Genomic DNA, 20,005 nt, shown 5'->3' with positions numbered 1-20,005 from the left:
GAGTTAAGTTGTGATTCATCACTAATAATAAGATCATCAGTGATAAGTCGTCCTTGGCCAGTCATTAGTGTCGGGTCACAACTTGACCCGTCACTAATGATCTAATCATTAGTGATGGCCGTCCTATGCCAGTCATTAGTGACGGGTCAATTTATAATCCGTGACTAATGACCAACTCCAGTTACTAATGACGGTATTCGTAAATATTTTTTATTTTTATTTTATTTTTTTCTTATTTGTTCTCACCTCAGTAACACTAGAATATGAATTATTGTACATTTTTGCTCAATTTTGATGGAAGGTGTGGCGGCTATGGACACAAACGTGCGTTCCAAAACGGTGCAGAAACTTTCAGAGTGAGAACTCAATCTTCCAAGCCATTTTTGGTCTCAAAAAATTCTCTAAACCTGATAAAATCGGGGATAAACGGATGCAACTTTTTTAGATGTCCTTAGAGTAAAAAAAATGTAAAAATCGGAGTCCGCATGCAAAAGTTATGCCCGTTTTACCAAATGCACTCTAGGTCACCTATCAAATTATAACGCTCGACGAAATTTGGCAAAATTAGTCATTAGTTATGGGTCATGGTTATGACGCGTCACTAATGACCTTCGGCAAAAAAGGTTAAAAGGATAAAATATCCGGTTTCTATCATAACTACGTGATAGCAGAGGTGTTAAGTGACTACACACGCAATGAGGAGGTCGTGTGTTCGATTCCCATAGAACGCAAACTTTGAAAACAATGTGAAAAAAGCGTGGCTTGTGAGGCATATGAGATGGGCCTACGTTAGGATGGCTCGGGTGAAAAAATATTTTTTGACTTTTTTACGTCTAATAGATACAAAAAATGTCCATCAGTCATTAGTGACGGATTAAGATTACAACTCGTCACTAATGTTCAATCAATAGTGACAGATCACGGTTACGATCCGTCACTAATAAGATCATTAGTGATGGGTCATAGTCATTAATGACCTATCATTAATGATATGATAAGAGTAACTAGTACCTGACATATCACTAATATCAGTTATTATCTGTCACTAATAATTTTTTTTTACATAATGTACTATCATAAAGACTCAACTTTATTGATCAATGTCTATGTGTACAATGGGAGTCTCCTTGCCTCCTTCACGTAGGGGCTTCAGGCGGGTCCTTTGAGAACTAAGTAAGCTAAAAGGTAATTGGATAAAGGTATATTTATTTGAGTTTCTGCTTTTGGTTTCTTCGAAAAATTATATTTTTAGTTTTTCTGAAAAGCTATTTTTAATATTAGCTATTGGATTAAAAAAAAATTGGCTTCTCAGCACGCTACTTTTCAGAAAAGCTACTCTCAGCTTCTAGTTTATTTCATCAGAAACAGACTTTTACCTTTTTTAAAAATCACTTTTTAGTAAATCCGTTTATTTAGACTTCTGACTTCTGGACTTCTGACAAAAACAGAAGCTAGAAACAACCTAAAACAAACAAGTCCTAAATCATTCCTTCTTCTAATCTGCAAAGATTCGTTTAGGCAAGGGTCCACAACATCCCCTTAGACATTTGATACATTTGATAACGCCATGTTCATGTCTCGTTAAATTTTTTTCGAAAGCCAAGTGGAAAATACAACAAGAAGAAAAGACACATAACTCCACAGGTTGTCTCAATTAAGACACACGTTGAGAAAACTCAGTGAGACAAAACTCAACCAATGGAAAATGAGTACAATATTTAATCCTTTCAGATTTGGTTGCCGAAATTTTGACAGGAGGGGAGGTGTCGTGAGATTGTTATCCAAATCTTTGCGATCTTGTAATTTGTTGAATCTGCAACTTGGAAGAAAAAACAGTTTGGATGCGTCCACATGATTTGCAGGCTATAATAGCACTTAGTGGGCTGTTACATTGCGTTGCAAAATCTAACAGACCAACTTAACTCTCTAGCCCAGCTTCCACTCTAGCCACCCAGGCCCCAAACCATGCTTGTCCGCCGCCTAACACCAGCCAGCGTTGCCACCGCCCTTGCCTCAGCCGTCTCTGCCCCAAGCCCTGGATGCCGTCTCCAACCGGGATAGGTGCACGAGAAAGAAGCTAGACGGGCTAGCTTATCGCCGGGGAAGTTGTTCCTGCGCATGACATGCTTAACCTCGAAACCGATAAAGCGTCACTCCAGTCTTCTCACTTTAGCGAGGTATGCCACCATTGTGTGATCAGAGCACTAGAACTCTTTTTGCACTTGGTTTACGACCGGTAGTGGGTTCCCTTTCGCTAGCATGCATTTTATACCATGTGCAGAGCCTGCTATCATTCGTAATAAGAGGCACTCATATTCTGCAACATTGTCAGTGATATGAAAATTTAATTGAACTACGTACCTGAGGGTGTCGCCTATAGGTGAGGTCAAGATCACTCTAGCCCCTACTCCCTTTAACGTGAATGACATGTCGAAGTGTATGGTATAGTGCTCTTCCGCCTCTGGTTGTTGTTCCTGCTCGGGCTCAAAGGACAACCACTCGATTACAAAATCAACCAACACCTAAGACTTGATAGCCATTCAGGGAACGAACTCAATATCAAACTCCTCAAGCTCTACTATCCACTTCTTCATTCTTCCTACTGCATCCCTACTATGGAGGATTTTCTTAATTAGGAGTGATGAGATTATCTTGATTTTGTGAGCCTGAAAGTAGTGTCCGAGCTTGCGAGAGGCCATCGGTATGATGTATAACATCTTCTATACCTATGTGTACCGAGCCTTCGAGTCATATAGGACTTCACTGACGTAGTACACTGGTCATTGAAGACATTCACACTTGACGACTAGGACCGTGCTCTCGACCTGTAGGGTAGCAGCAACATAGAGCAAGAGATCCTCGCCTGGTCGAGAAGCAGTTAGTACATGAGGGAAGAGAGGTACCTTCTGAGACCTTGGAAGGACGCCTCCACTTCTGGCGTCTATGGAAAGTGGTCACTTTTCTTCAAGAACTTGAAGAGAGGAAGCCCCTTTTCTCTCATCCTTAAGATGAACCTGCTCAAAGTTGCCACTCACCCAGTTTGAACCTCCTTTAACCTAGTTAGGGATCCCATCTGGTCGATGATTCGATCTTGTCATGGTTTGCTTCTATTCCCTGACTAGACATGAGAAAACAAGCAACTTCCCTAATGGGACTCCAAATATGCACTTTTATGGGTTTAGCTTCATGCGGTACTTTCAAAAGTTGTCGAACGTTTCCTAGAGGTCCGTGACCAGGTCGTCCTTGGTCTTGCATTTCATGACCACGTCGTCAACATACGCCTCGACTTTCTACCGAGATGTGGTCGAAGGATGAGTTGAATACATTGCTGGTAAGTGGCACCGATGCTTTTTAAACCAAAAGATATGTTTACATAGCAAAAGACCTCGAAGGGTGTTACAAAAGCAGTATTCTCCTCATCTACCCTATTCATACTAATCTGATGGTACCTTGAACGGGCATCTAAGAAACTTAGCAGATCGCTATTGACAATCGAGTCCACAAGCTGGTTGATCTGGGGCAGAGGAAACAGATCTTTAGGGCACACCTTGATGAGGTCGGTGAATTCGATGCACATCCTCCACTTACCATTGGGTTTGTAGATAATGACTGGGTTAGCCAGCCACTCTGGGTACTGCACCTCTCGGATGAAGCTTGCTTCCAGGAGCTTATTGATCTCCTCATGAAGTGCTTCCTTTCGATCGGGTGCGAACTGACAGGCCTTTTGCTTCACTGGTCACGCGTCAAGTCGCACTAATAACTCATGCTCGACCACATCCCTAGGGACCCCAGACATATCAGACGGACTCAAAGAAAATACATTCATGTTTTCCCAGAGAAAAGTGATGAGCGTTGTCGGACCGAGGATGGTGTCGATGGTGCGGTAGTGCTAGGGATTGTCTTCTTTAGTAGCCGCATCAAGCTCGGAGTTGTGTGTGGGTGACGTGACGTGTTCGATCGCCACCAGAGTTTGATCTACCGCAGCCGCAGGTGTTGCCGACGAAGGTGTTTGGCCATGGTTCGAGGAGCTTATACATGTGTCGCGCATTGGCTCCCTGGTGATCATGTACTCCAAAGTGAAGGGGTCATCACTGTTCACCTGGTGCTCCTCTGAGCTCCATTTCCACTGTGCCAATTCATCGAACATGACGTTGTGTGTCACGTGCACACGCTTGCCGATGGAGACGTCCACCCGGTACGCCTTGGACCGACTTTTGTAGTCGACAAAGATCATCGGAGTGCTGCGGTCGTTGAGCTTCTTCAGGTGAGGCTTCACATTCTTGACATGCATGATGCAACCGAAGGTGCAGAGGAAGTGCGGAGTCTTGCCATTGACACTTCGAGTCGGTGCACGGTTGAGAATGAAGACGGCGGTGGATATGGCCTCACCCCAGAATGTTCCAGGGAGGCCCTTTGCGTTCAGCATGCTTCGGCCCATGGTGACCAATATCTGATTGCGACGCTCAATGACCCTATTCTGTTGCGATGAATAGGGCGTCGTGAACTACCGCTGAACACCACGCTTGGCTCAGTAGTCCTTAATCTCCACCGACATGAACTTGCCACCATAATCGGTGTAGAGTACCTTGAGCTTCCTTCCCGAATCCACCTCCACCATGTCCTAGAACCACCTTTGTTGTTGGAGCCTGGTCCTTGCTTGTGAGGAGACTCAGCCGCATGTAGCAGCTCAAGTCATCCACCGGCAGCAACATGAAGTAGTAGTTGCCGCTTGGCGTCGTTGGCGTGATCAGCCCACAGAGGTGACCGTATGCCACCCATTACTTATGAGGGAAGTCGCATCCGTCCCATCGCAAGCACCTACAATGTTATGATCACATTGGTTTACCCTTTTTTGGTAGTTCAACGGACGGTCACCCCTCCAACAAGAAAAGGTAGAAATATGGAAACTTCTCTGCCATTTAGATCGGAGAATTTATAGAGGAAATCGGGTTTTAAATTTCCAGAAACCACACGATTATATAGCCAAAGGGAATACGCCGCGCCTAAAATCATCCCAAGCGCTGCTAATGTGGCTACTAAGCTATTTCTTTGGAAAGCTCTTACTAAGATTAGAAATTCCCTGATAAAGCTGCTAGTGCCGGGTAAACTCATGTTGGCTAAAGTAAAAAAGAAGAAAATGGTAGAGAAATTCGGTATGGCGCTCACTAAACCTCCATAATATCTAACAAGTCGAGTCTTATGTCGGTCATATAGAACACCAACACATAGAAAAAGGGCTGAAGAAACCAGTCCATGACTTAACATAAGTAAAATGCTACCTCCGATTCCCTGTATGTTCGATAGAGCCTAATATTCCCCTAGAGTACGCCGCTTACCCACTTTTTTGGGGAAGGTTTTCAAAAGCGCTTCATTGTGTGATGAGTTTAGACGAGTAAATAGGCGTGCACAAGGTCGAGGATGTGCTCTGCGTGATACTTCACCAGCTTTGGGAATGATGCTCACCTTCGCTTCCCGGTGAGGCAGCCATCACAAACTTGATCAATGTGATCAATCCACAGCATCCCTCACACCATGGCCTGCTTGGAGAGCTTGCATAGGGATTAGAGCTGAGGTGCCCGTACCTTTCATACCAACGCCATGAGTCCTTTGAGCCTCTTGCCGATAGACACAACGGTAGCACGATGTCGAGGCTGAGCATGTACAGCCAGCTAGGGGAGCACCTCACCCTTGCCAGTAGTTGTTGATCTGAGTTCCAGATCTGCAAGACGTCGCCATCGACCAGCACCTTGTAGTTGTTCTCGTCAAGCTGGTTGATGCTGATGATGTTGGTGGTGAGCTTGGGAATAAAGTACACCCTCGTGAGCATGCAGTGCTCACCAGTCTTGCAGGCGAACAAGATCGTGTCACGCCCCTCAATGTCGACGATGGAGTCATCGCCGAATTTGAAGATGCCTCGAATTCCCGAGTCAATCTTGGAGAAGGCAGCGCGCGACCCGGTCATGTGGTTTGTGGCACCGGTGTCAAGATACCACATCCGATCATCGTTGTCCTCCTCTCGATCTAGCTATGCGATTACCTTCACCTCGACCAGCTGCAGAGTAGACGTGATAGGCGATGCAACACAAGCCTTGGCCATCAAAAGCGTGGGCTCGTCGTCGTCGCCCTGTGTCAGGTGGGCCTCAGGCCGCTTTGACTTGGTACGGCAATCCTTGGCCCAATGGCCAAATTTGCTATAGTTGCGACATTGGTCCCCACCACCTCCTGGGCCAGATGTGTTGGCATTGCCATCACGCGCCTATTGCCACGACCGCGCCCATGATTCTTGCCATGACGACAATGGGAGCCGCCATTCCAGCTGCTACTGGACCCTCCCTCACCATCGTGCTTCTTCATGCGAGCTAGCCACTCCTCCTCAATGAAGAGTAGATTTTGCTCGCCATTACCGTCCGAAGAGCCGAGCTTATACCTCTGCTCCACAGTGTGCAAATGACTGGTCACTTCCTCGATTGAGAGCGTGCTCAGATCAAGGAGGGTCTCGATGGAGATAGCGACCTACTGGAGACGTTCTGGAATGACCTGTAGAATTTTTTGCACCACCTCAACATCAGTGACTTTATCCCCCAATACTCAGAGGTTGTTGACGAGGCTCATGATCCTCATGGTGAAGTCGTCTACAAACTCGCCATCTTTGAACTTGATCTCGCCGAGCTCATGTCGTAGCTTCTGTGTGTTCGCTTCTCTAACACGCTTGACGCCGACGCACATCATCTTGATCGCGTCTGAGGCGTCCTTGATGGTGTCCTTGATGGTGAGAGTGGACAGCATCTTCGACACATGATGTGGAGAATGGCGGACAGCGCCAGCCTATCATCGTGGTAGTCACCGCCGCCAGTTTTGATTGCCTCCGAAAGGCCTTGCGCTTGCAGCTTCACACGTATCACGAGCGCGCACTCGGTGTAGTTCATCCGTGTGAGCGTGGGGTAGACCACCAAGCCCGATGCCTCCTTGACGACGCATTGTACGACCACCATCGTCACGGTGTCGCGACCGGTGCGGAGGAGGTGTCGGTGAGCTACAACGGCCTCGGCGTGAAGGAGTCCTCGACTACGTGCCCCCAGGAGCCCATGATGACATAGCTGCATTTAGATCGATAACACAAGATCTACTACCAAATGTTAGAATTATGGTAAATTTGGTGGGGCTCTGATACCAAATGTTGTAAATCCCTAGCTAAACACACACAAACACCAGCAAGACACATGCGAGAATATGCATGAATTTTTGTGATGCGCTACTGCTTTTAGCTTTTCTATTTTCTCCTTTATTTATAAGCCAAAAAACTACATTAATGGCTATATAAAAATTACACTAACAATCATACATTAACTGCTAAATAAAAAATACACTAACAGCTGAAAAGTTGAAATGCATGACCACTAATTGCATGCAAACAAAATTTTTAAAAAAATACTAAGGCCTCCTATGGAACGCGAGATTTTTTCTCGAATCCTGCATTTTTCCTGTAAAATTTTTGGACAATTCCTATGAAATTTCTATGTTCTAAAGAAGAACTAACTACACAGGATTGAAAATCATGCAACAGACAACTCTGTCACACCAACAAGGGTGGCGTAACAAGCAGGAGCGTTGTGCAACGTTTGGGAAGGCAACATTGACTTGTCACATTGGCATGATCAAAAAGATTATTTAAAAAAAATAGTTGGTCTGGGTTATTTTAAAAATATTTGTTGATAAGAGGTTAAAATATAAAAACCTCCGTGGTGAGTGGCATACTATGAATCATGTTGATATTGTAGCATTTTTCTTTGATTATTTGCATCTTTAGTTTTGCGCTTTGTATATGTTGAAATAAAGGATGAAAGTCCGAAAATTATTGCTGCGTTGGTGCATGCAAGAAGCTTAGCATACTATGATTGACTAATTTGCAATGCGCGGTTCAGGTACCCTCAAACTTAGAAGCTTTGTTAGGGTGTAAACAAGAATGTAAGACGAGTGGTTCTCATGCTCTAGTGTTCAAACCATTGTTAAGATTTGCAGTGGCGGATTCCGAATGAAAATGTTGAGGGGCACAAGATCAGATAGCACTAATATGGTGTGGAAAGAGATTGACAAATATGTTTCTTTAAAGAACCAACAATTCTTAGAGTCCAAGATGAAACAGGGTAATAGCTTAGTCACGCAGAGCAAAACTGAGCGATATTAGGATGGGATCGTCACAATTTAATGACGAACAATCCCACACCAATCCAACCTACAATGTTGTGAATACCACAATTCTGAACACACCAGGTTTCTAGACCGAAGCATCGTGGATTGGTTTTGAACTGAAGTGTACATTTGCATGTCAGTGGCCAACTAGCCATAACACCAGTTTTGGTTACCTCCACTGAGTATCTCACTCAATATGTTCCACTTTTCAATCTTAACGTAAGAACATTGATAGAGTTTTACCTGAAAAAAATTATACATCAGCAAAGGTGTCATGAAAACGCTTAACATTGTATGGAACCTTAAAGATTACCTTCACTGCCATGTCTAAGTTAACAAGAATGTACGCCCCTGGCCCCTGTCCAAACAAAAGGAAAAAGAAAAGTTGAAATAAAATCATCTCCATCTGGGAATATTAAAAAATATGTTGGGGTGGCACAGAAATATGGCACCTTACAAAATAATACAAACCAATTCATTCCTAATATGCTGATTGATAAGTTATGTTTCTTTCCTGTATGAAATATACTGCCTGTTTAATGTTAATTGTGTAACTACATGCAAAATTCAAAATCTAACACATTCCAATAGAATCAGGGTACTCAGTAATGTTGCAAAAAGTAAAATAAGAACCAACAGAATAATCAATACCGAGTCCTGGTAGCAAAACAAAAGGAAACTTGTACTGAATCAGCTGAAAATTATCTACGAAGATAACTGTATAGCCTTTCTTCCACTATATTATTCTCACCGACATAATTAGTTCCTTGAGCAAATAGGTTTTCCATTGGCCAGTTGCCAGCGCTTGAATTGTACCAATTAGCTCATGATTTAGGGATTTTGATGATACCCTAAGTCAAGTTTCAGGATATGCCACTCTATGTCTAATTGACATGTGTGGGTCATGGGACCATATCATGAAACTCAACTTAGGAGAGTGACTGGACCGATATGTTAATAGAACACAGGAGTGGCACATCCTGAAACTCGACTTGGGGGAGTGGTATATCTTGAGAAATTCCCTAGATTATAGGAATATGATAGACGGTGGCAAGTCAGGACCAACCAGGGTTCAAGATCTCAATATTGGAATGTTTTCTGCTGGTTCACCATCTGGCCAAAAACTGCTCGAGATAATTTTTCAGTATTTGATGCTTTTCTGAATATATGGTCAGTGTTTGTCCGAAAATCATTATAATGATGCATATACCACAATGGAAGAGTAATGTGCAGGAGATACGAAAACCAAAGAAAATCTAATATTAATTAATGAGGTAGCTCACATAATTTCTAATGATATGAAGGGCATGATTACTGAGGTTAAACTTGTGTTGATGGACATGATAACACCTTACTGGCTGTTCGTTTTTCATGAAAAGATTTTTCAGAGTGAGTCAACAAGCTAATCAGATCCCATCTTTGGCAGAGTTGGCAACTGTAGGGACTCGTTAAAATAGTGACACTGACGCATCTGACACAATCGAACAGAATCTGACTTACAGATACGACGGGGCGTACTTGGGAGATTTTATTGCAGATCAATGCCAGGAGCTACGTATCCAACAATTTATCTTGGTTCTTGCTTGCTTCCACCTTATTACTTTCCTCCCTTATCACACGCTTAAAGTTACTGAGCTCCGCAGAGTCATCACCGTACACCATCTTGATGTTATCCACGCAAGCACTGAAAACAACACTCAACAAGCAATTAAATCAGATCACCATCTTGAACTTGAAGAACAAACCGGCAGATTCATAAACCAGGACAGAATAGCAGACCTGCAAGCTTCCCTGTCGAACCTGCTGCGTGGCACACCAAAGAACTCATCGAAAACCTTCGGTTCCACCCTGCAGAACATAGGCCGCTCTACAATCGCAGGATATCAGTCAGAATGACACCAACTTAGACGTGCATTGCGCAAAGAGGATTACCACGCCTGTAACTAGCAACTACCTTGGTAGATGTTGCAGGTGCGGGTGGACTTGTCGTAGTTGATGCACCATCCATCAGCGCCAATCATGCTCTTGTACAGCTGCACGCACGACCAACATCATCGGCATCAGTTGCTCGATTAACGTGTAACGATTTATCCGCTCTACTGACAGAAAAATTGCAACTTTCGTCAAGAAACGTTCCATCAGTTTGCTGATGTTCAGCAAAACGCTGCAGGCGTCAGAACTACCTGGAGGTCGTCCGGATGGTCGGCGAAGACCTCCTTGGGGGTGGGGAAGTCGGGGCCCTTGTCCAGCTTGCAGCAGGCGCCGCACCCGCTCGCGCACTTCCACCGCACCACCCGTTTCGCCTTATTCTGCTGCTGCACCCCCTTCCTCGCCTCGCCCTCCAGCCTCGGAGGCACGCGCGCTTCTTCCACCGCGCGGTTCTCCTTGCCCACGGCCGGCCTCGCGCTGGGCTTCTTCTTGCTCGGGGCCTCGCCGTGCCGCGGCAGGGGCGGAGGCGGGGCCTGAGGCTTGGCATCACCTCGCCGCTGGCCCTTCCTACTCCTTCCTCCTGATGATGTGGAGGACGACAGAGCGGCGACGGCGTTGAGCCGGACGGATACCGACCTGGCGGCGCCGGCGGCCATCGTGGACAGCAGCAGCATCTTGGTTTCCCTGGCTTCTCCCTATCCCCCTCTACTTCTTCGAAAGGGAAAACCCGAGGCGAACAGTTTAGGCCCAAATGTCAGGGCTAGACGGCCCGTGTCGATATGGCCCATCACAGCTCGCGTGGGGTATATATTCTTTAATATTTACAAAATACATACATGTTTCAAAAAATATGACGTATAGGTTATTGTCGTTTGTTAATCAGGCGAGAATAAGATCTCACTTATTCAACAGATGAGATCTCATTGGTCCCGATGATCAGTGTATTAAATAACCGGTTGCAGCAATATCTCGTCAGTTCACTAGAAGAGAACTTGATCTTACCCGCTGAACGGGTGAGAACTTCATCTCATCTAGTGATCGGGTGAGATCTTTATTTCGCCCGATCAACGTTCGACACGTTTGAATTAACATGTAGAATTATTTTTTCTAATATAACTTTTGTATATAGTAATTTGAAATACTATACATTATTTTGACAAAAAATATTGGTTATACAAATAATTGTCCAAACAATTTTATGGAGTGATTCATTTTATGGCAAAATAGCCCTCATAGCACTCTGGGAGATGCAATTTCCCCTTGTACCATTATTTTTTCTTTCCTTACAAAAATAGCATCCTACTGCTATGATCCATTGCTCCGTCTAGCACTCTATTAACTTTTCACATTTTTTTATTCTTTCACCTTCCCTTATCAAGTGCGAACATAATATGGCCCATCTTTAAACAAAACAAAACACTCATATGTTAAAAGATCGGTGATGTCTTAAGAAAGGATAAATTATAATATTTAGAAAACATAAATGGTTAAAAAAACTTCATAAGATAAATATATCTTAATTTCTATCTAAATGTGTTCCAAATTTATCTAGTGTGCATACTTTACCGCTCAAAAGATGTTTGCAACCTATAGCCAATCATAGCAAACTCCTCTATGAAAATAAGTGTGTAAAGGTAGATTGCAAATATGTAAATGCGGAAACGTAAATAAAGTAGAGAGAGTAAACTCAGTACAATAGATTTTTATCTCGTGGTATCGATAGCATAACTACCACCCTTAGTTCACGTTGAAGCTCCACCAAATATATGCTCCTGATCAGCTCCCAGACAGAGCCACCAAGTCACCAAGGGGTAAGGCCTAAAGCCAGATGAGCGTCGTGGTGATGACGACCATGAGGCCATGAGTCCTAAATCGGATCGAGCGTTGGTCGCCTCCGAAGGGCTCGTCGAACTAAGGGCCATCCTAAGCGTCAGTAACCTTGCTAGCAAGCACCCTGAACCTATTCGCCACTCGAATACAGGAAAAATTTACATAAAGACTGATCCTTTCATTACAAAGCGGCCACCGGGGTAGCTCCCGAGGGCTAGATCTAAACAGTCTACCTAGTACACGTGAGACCCAAAAACATAGGGCAGTGGATTGAACCGGCAGACCAAAGAAGGGAGCGAACAACGAGCATATATGAGTATGCGAGTTCATGGAGCTCCTCGGTGGTCATCCTGACGTCAGCAAAGCCTTCAGAGACTGTTAGGATGAGGTCTGTATCCAGGAGGTACTTATGGACATAGGCTAAGGCAAGACAGGCGCTGGTGGCTCCAACATCCAGCAAATGGTTGCTGATCGTCATGCGTAGCCTGTCCTCAAGGCCACTCGCCTCCTCGGAGGCCACTAAAAACCAGTCAACCTGACCAATCACGGTGCCTCCAGGCGTTGGGCAAACCTGAACACCGACAGACCACAGCAGCGAGTCGAAAGGTGTAAAAGCTCGGCTGAGGCGATCATAGAAATATTCTCGCCGCTGGTCGCTCTCTCTAGCCATTTGCTCCAAGTCTCTCTGCGCCATGAGCAGCTCCTCCTAGCAAGCTAGTCAATAAAACAGGTCGAAGATCACACAGAAGCCAGCCGATTGGGTCTCACCCGGCTAGCCTAGGACTAACGCGTGACTAAGTGGTGGTAGGACCGACGCACCTCGAAGATCACCCTGCAGGTTCCCTCGCTCGATCGTATATCCTAGGTCACACTCGGCCACCGCTTCCCGGATACACAAGTCAACAGAATCTTTAATAAGCGTTGACAAGGGTTCGAGCCGACCAAGTGAGTCGGCCAGTTCGGGTTGTGCCTCTTCTAGCCAGCACTGGTTGTGGGCATTGTCAGTAGGTGCGGTTGGGGGGTCAAAGCGGGAGGGATTTTCATTCATTTCAAGGCTTCTATGATCAGAGTGGCGACAACAAAACTCATCAGAGAAATCAAAAAGTTCATCCAAACATAATACATAACCTAAATTACAGTTTGATATTTACTCCTCGGTGGCTTTCACCCAGAAGATGGATCCCACATAGTCCATCGCCATTTGGCACTCCTCCTGCAGTCTCTCATCGGCTACAGGCCCGGCTACTGCAACCCCCTCCCGAATGAGGTCGAGGTTAAAGTTGGGATCACGACTGCAATAGCATCGGAGGACGTACCCTGCCACATCCCTCACCGCATGCACCACATCCTCAGCACCCCTCGCCGCCAGAATACCCGAGAGATCAAAAAACTTTTCTAAGAGAACCTTGGTGGCATAGGCCCAAGCCTAGGCTGTGCGCGGGTCTTTCCGCTCGATGATATCCAGCTCGAGGCTCCTTAGGGGCTCCTTGAACGCCTTAAAAGCATCTTGAAGAATGTTGTGAGTGGTGCTCTTGTCCTCCCTGAGCTGGGTGTGTTCGGCAGCGAGCGCGGCTTTTTCTCATTGGAGCTCACCACACTTCTGCTGGAGCACGAGCCGTGCCTCCTTTTCTTCGGCCAACTGCCTCTCCAGTTCAATACACCTACTGGTTGCTGCTTCCTTATCATCAATCAACTTGTGGATAGAGGTCGGGAAGCAGGTGGATAGGGAGAGCGCGTCAGAGGCTGAAACGGGTTCCATGACAGGCTCAACAAGTGCGGGAGCCATGATCAATGCTCTCGAGGTTAGAGCTGCTACAGGCAGGGGGCCAGAACATGTCACTGAGGCACTGGTTGAGGAGTTACAACCGAGGCCGTGGGCGGGGTCGAAGACCTACAGTTACAATAGATTTACGAAATCAGTAAAAGAAAGAAAACTCGAAGTATCTACGTCTAACTAAAAACCTTACCATGGCGGTGGAGTGCTAAGCATGAGCCTAGACCTCGTGAAGCCACTAGGTCGTCTGGTCGGGGAGGACAGCCCAACTATCGAGCCACCGGAGCTTGACGTCCCGCGAACATATTTTGATGCCTTCATGGTACACGGGCCCTCCGTCGGTCTCTTCCCCCTTGCATCGACACTGGGCCAGGGGTGTCCTGGATGCTCCTAATCTGGCCGGAGTGCGCCTAGTCAGAGCAAGATTAGTTGGGGCACTCCTGGTCGGGGTGATGCTGGTTGACCCTCTGTAGACCGGCACCGCCCACAGAACCACCACCTGTAGCCACTACCCGACTTTGAGCAGTCTAGTCGCCTCCTCGACCAGTTGGGTTGACATCGTGACCAGATGGGTGGCTGACCAGAGCGGCACTGGGAGGTGGAGAAGGCATGCTGGTAGCAAGATCAACTTTTCGGGTGGTCTCCGTGATCTCATCGATTATCAGACGCAGAACATCAACTTCGGGAAGACCCTGCGGTGACACGAACCATGAAACCCTAACCTAGGAGAAGACTTGAAGATGGAAGTTCTGAGAAAAGGCCAAACATATGAATCTAAGTCGAGCCCTCTCTGACGGAGAGAGGTCACACAATGGAGGAGCGCCTCATGGTGGGCCATCCTTCCTTGAGGCTACCGCCTTAAGGTGACCCACAACTTAACGGACTCGGCAAAGAGATCTGCATAAGAGGGATATTTAAGACACCACACGAATAAACAAAGAGCGCCATGGAAGCAGTTACGATGTTACCTAGAGAGATATCCCTAGTGAGCAAGGGTCAAAAACCTCGCGAACACCGTGATTGTTGATCCATAGTCTTTGGTGAGGAAGACAAAAAAAGGTTGAACACGTTCATGGCATCATGGACTTGATGGTAACAAGTTGTTTGACTAGGATTTTCAATGTAAAAGATAGAGTACTATTGTACATTGTTGCATTATTATCAATAGAAATCAAAGGGTTTTCTAAAAAAGAAAAAGGAAAGTAGAAACAAATAATGGGGGAAAAAAAAAAGTAGACCGTTGAACTCCATGGTGAAAATTATTGGGCTCCAGTCCGGATAATAGTGAGATGCGTAGTCACATTCGAATTTGACAGTCCAAAATAACTGATGTAGTGCAATGGTGGCATAACTTTTGCTTGCGTAAGGTTCATAGACCCAAGAATGAATTTTAGCTTAAAAACAGACTTGAATCCTGGTGTGACACAAAAGGTGTCCGAAAGAAGCTTAAACTACATTTTTCTTTGCAAACCATGCATCCAATGCCAATACACTTTGATGTTGCGCCCCTTATGACCAATTAAGTGCCCGATCACTCTCCTTTTTTTCGAATGGGTGTTTTTCACCCTTGCTCAAACGGGGGCTCGAATCCTGGCCATGAGTGCTGCGTTCGTCCTTGTATCCGGTCTTCTTATCAGTCTCTTCCCCTCTAATTAAGAAAAAACCAACAAATTATCAGTTATTAGTAGCATCTCACTATCGAAAATGGCCATGATTGCAATTTAGTGAATTTCGCGAGGTTTTTGACCCCGACTGCGAGGCTCAACAGCTCTGGAGTGGTCGTGGGGGAGTTGCCCTAGCTCTTGGAGACCTATGTCTGTCTGTTTGGCACATAGATGTTGTCCAAGGAATCCTCCGTCTTGAGATAGAACCATTCTTACCTCCAGCCTGATCATGACAACTTATGGCCCACCTCAAGGTAGGAGCCCACGATGACGTCGTGAAGGCAGAATCTGTAGCTCCCAGTGGTCGGCCTAGTCTGCAACCTGGCTCTGTAAAAATACCTAAAGAGATCGAGACATGGTGAAAGTGCATCTAGTCCTTAAGTGTGATTTTGGTAATTAATGACAATACCTATGGACTAACAATATTGTTGAGAATTATTAGTAGGTTGTTCCATAGGTGATGCATGGAGGAGAGATATATATCAAGATGAATGAGTTCTAAGTGATGCTCAGGTAAGTTAATAACAATATCTATGGACTAACAATTATGTTGAGAATTATTATTAGGATATTCCATAAAAGATGCATAAATGATGAAGCATTTATTCGTTGAGAATTGCCATGAGTTCAAAGAATTGCATCAAAGTGATTGAGCACTTAGTGATTCTCATGAGATGAAGGAGGAGCTCAAGAAGATTGACAATAAATATGAATACTAAGTTACTTGTGGAAATCAAGTAACTAAATATGATATTGTCAACAGAGTTTTATAGACTAACTCGTGTGCTATGTGCTTGAGAATGAGTGGGGTTAGGTTCCATATAAAGATTGACAATATGTGTGAAGGATAATAAGTTACTTGTGGAGATCAAGTAACTTAAGGTATAAAGTTATCAATTAAGTTTATGGACTAACTCATGTGCTTTATGCTTGAGAGTGAGTTGGGGTTAGAATCCATAAGAAGACATAAGTTGAATTGAAATCATATATACCAAGAGTGAAGAACAAGAGTGGACTCCATATATAATAAAGTGAATTCCTTGAAGATGTCGAATACAAAGTGGTTTTTCTATGACAAGACGGAGAAGGGCAAGCAAGACTCGGCTACGATGGACCATCCAGTGGTGAAGGAAAAAAATGGCTTGACACCAAAGGACCAAGACAGTTGTGAAGAGCGAGTGAAGGCTTTGCGCCTATACCGTGCGAGGTCATGTGAAGCTACTGATGATTCACATCAATCACATGAAGAATCAAGAAGAGATTGAGTGATGATGATATAAAAGTTGGCAACCCTCTAAATTTGAAAGAAAGAAGCGGTACTTGAAGGTATTCAAAGGCAAGTTTTATATTTGTTTGATGAAGACAATCAACTATCTCAAGAAGGATAAAATAAACTAGGAGGTACTCATGACAGTAAATGGTAATCATAATATTGTGGAGTTCCTTAAAGAAGTTGTTTCCGATGTTGAATTTTAGGTGAGATTTGCTATAAAACAGTAGTCAGGTTTGGTATTAAAAAACTATTTAGCTCTTATTCATTTATTCGCATCTTGTCGCTGGATCTTTTTTTTTTTTACTTTGCTTGTGTTAGTAAGTACCATCATGTCAGTACTTATTTATAATTGGTTCAGTTGTTTCCTCCTATATCATTTCTATCTCAAATGGTGCATATTCAGAAAAGAACATATTATGCCAAACAATGGAAACTATATTTATATATATATTTTTAGAAGGTTGGACTATAGCCTTTATTGTAGAAAAATAAGTACAAAATCATACATCATTTCTTCTGTTGAGCTGTAGATAAACATTGTAGTCTTTCCACATGTCATCAGCTATTTTATCCCTCTTTGCACTGCCCAAAGCTCTTCATTGGTTTAGAGATTGCACATCATTTGTATACTGTGTATCTCCACTAGGAACATCAACTATTTCCTTCTCCTCAATACACAAACTAGGTTGTTCAATCCATTGCTCGCTTCCCTCATGGCTACGTATAAAATTATGAAGTGTGCAACATGGTAACAAAATGTCTACTTGTAGTCAATAGGATGATGCGAAGCACACTTTAGTATTTGAAAATGCATCTTTAGAACACCAATAATACGTTCAACATGATTATGGAGCTCTGCATGCCTTAGATTGAATAATTTGTGTATTGAGGACACCAATAATAAGTTTGTGGCCTTTGGTTGCTTCTACCTTGCTCCTATAGATGGTATCTTACATTGCGATATGATGCGATAAAGTTTGGTGTATTGGCATATCCTGCATCGACTAAATAATACTTTTCTCCAGGCACATAAAAATTATTCTGTAGTGCATCTTGCAACACTCTCGCATCTGAAGTTGAGCTTTCCCAACCTGCACTAACATGTACAAACTGATTATCAAAATTACATGCAACCATGACATTTTACAACAATGTCCCTTTTCTGTTTTGATAAGGATCTTGTAGACGTGGAGCTGTGGAAACTGGAACATGTGTTCCATCTATTGCTCCAATATAGTCCTATAGAATATAACTCTGGTTAAAATTTGAAACTGCAGAACATAAATAGATGTACGATAGTATATGAATGTCATCGATAGTGCCTTAAAGTATGACATAAACCTTAAATTTCTTGAAATTTTGAGTGGAATATTCACCGTTGGTAGTTGTATCAAGCTTCCAGTTAACCTGACGATTGCTTTTAGTACTACCAAAAGTGTCTACTTATTGTTTCGCCGCTATGTTGGAAGCACCATTGCAGATCTCGATTGCTTGCATTCTTTGAGATAGCATACATGAATATAGCTACCTGTTCTTCAACAGTGACTCCTCTTGTATCTTGCAGAAGATTCATCTCTCAAAGCAAATCCACCAATTTGTGAAAGATGACTTTCTCCATTCGAAATTCTCGTTTGCAGCATAACTCATGACCCTTCAAAATTTCTGATATGTATTGCTCTCCTATAAGAATAGAATCATGGATTGGTGTACGATCTGATGAAAAAGCACTACCAAGATTATAGCCATTGATGAGAGCAAATTCGTCGTCATCTCTTTGCTTTCGCTTGACGAAATTTCCCCACATTGTGATGATTGATGAACTAGGGGGGTTTAGATGTTTGGACCAATACTCATGGACGCAGTCACCATGGATGAAGCACTACCGAAACATAGTTGTGATTAGTTTGAATGGAGATAACAGAGGTCTTTTAATATCTGATCGAAAGGGGAAACTATGGTAGGACTAGTACACACAAACAAGTCTGATCCGGTCAAGAAGGATAAGTTTGAATGCTCATCGTATCTTTATATTACTAGTATCTTAGGGATAAATTTATACGTACAGAACAGCACCCACCATGTGTACACGCATCCACACAGCCAGCCAGTTTTTAGAAGCGACATTGCCGTCAAATACTACAAGTAGCCAAACACGTCATGGTTTTCCTAAAACAGATAAAAACTCTAGTTTGTAAATACTATGATATTATATGGCTCTATTTTTTAAATCTATGGTTTCTCAATACTACAGTTTTAGGAAACTGCAACATCCAAACAAGGCATGCGTGTCTAAACAAGTAGATATGATGAAGAATGCGAATGCTAGAAGGATGTAACAACCGACTTACAAAATCTGCTTCTACCTAATCCACATGTGGGGCATGCCCACATACACATAGCATTTCTCTTATAGTTTCATTCGCATTTCTTGTAAAAAAAAAAGGTAAACTTGGAGGTGCTATGTTTAGAGCGATGACAACACTTATAACCTGGCCCAACCTATATAGACTACCAAGGTGGGACTCATCCCACAACATGAGAACACCTATGCCACATGGGTCGAAACCAAAACACTAATGGACTAGGGTATTAAAGAAACCAACAATTAGCAAGGATGCTTGTACTAATAGCTAAAACCTTAGAAGAAAGCCATCTCTTATATAATCATGGATGAGGGTATTTACAGCCTAAACCGCCCCATGGAAGATCACAAAATTACACTAGTAGGAGTGGACTAGGACTAAGAGCATATAGGTAAAACACCGTACTCCTTCCTTGTGCTATTACTAAACTACCACCTCTATGCTAAACCAAAGGATAACCTGGTACATTTCCCTACCCCTAAATCAGTATAAGTCTTTTAGATATGGTGCCTTCAGCTTCAGTGCTTACCCTTTCGCCCAAAGGTGTACTCATCTATGAGCTCTTTGGGCCTCACAAAGGTCTTGTAGAATTTGTTCTCCTAGCAAAGGGCCTTCCCTTTCGACAAAGGCCTTGGACCGCTAGATGCTCCCAAATGGCTGTTGGGCGATGAACCATTCCCCTAGTACCTATGAAGATCAAGTACTTCTTGCTCACATTTAAGTGTTAGAGTTGTATACAAGGATATCTCTAATAGTCTTGTTGTGCAAGATATGCAATCTAAGTGCAAGGATTCAATGCTTATGCGGAATAACCTAGCTCAAAGAGGAAGACAAGGTGATCAAACTTGTCCATGTGCAGCCCTTTAGACCAAAAACACACTAGGAAAATTCTTGCTCATGGATTTAGTCCAATACTCCAATTTGTCAAGTGATTATTACTTAATCTCATGTGACGTATACGTTTTGCGGTAGTTAGTTGTGC

At 43.7% G+C, this 20,005-nt stretch overlaps 1 protein-coding gene across 2 annotated transcripts; it reads right to left on the bottom strand.

Annotated features, from left to right (window-relative positions):
• Positions 1 to 8,101: 8,101 nt before the first annotated feature.
• On the bottom strand, positions 8,102 to 10,841 carry LOC133912561 (uncharacterized). Of its 2 annotated transcripts, none has more exons than XM_062355365.1 (6): positions 10,374 to 10,841; positions 10,145 to 10,223; positions 9,970 to 10,057; positions 9,691 to 9,874; positions 8,504 to 8,548; positions 8,102 to 8,433 (listed from the first exon to the last, which is right to left on the bottom strand). In XM_062355365.1, exons 1-4 carry the CDS (start codon positions 10,791 to 10,793, stop codon positions 9,742 to 9,744), a joined length of 720 nt encoding a protein of 239 aa, XP_062211349.1. In that variant the 5' UTR covers positions 10,794 to 10,841; the 3' UTR covers positions 8,102 to 8,433; positions 8,504 to 8,548; positions 9,691 to 9,741. The 2 variants fall into 2 exon arrangements, with proteins under 2 accessions (XP_062211349.1, XP_062211350.1); XM_062355366.1 differs by having other exon boundaries at positions 9,709 to 9,874.
• Between the last annotated feature and the right edge of the window lie 9,164 nt (positions 10,842 to 20,005).

The sequence above is a fragment of the Phragmites australis genome, chromosome 3 (genome assembly GCF_958298935.1).
Source record: "Phragmites australis chromosome 3, lpPhrAust1.1, whole genome shotgun sequence".
NCBI lineage: Eukaryota > Viridiplantae > Streptophyta > Magnoliopsida > Poales > Poaceae > Phragmites > Phragmites australis.
Note: the sequence above shows the minus strand (reverse complement) of the source record. Positions and strands in the feature narration are given on the sequence as shown.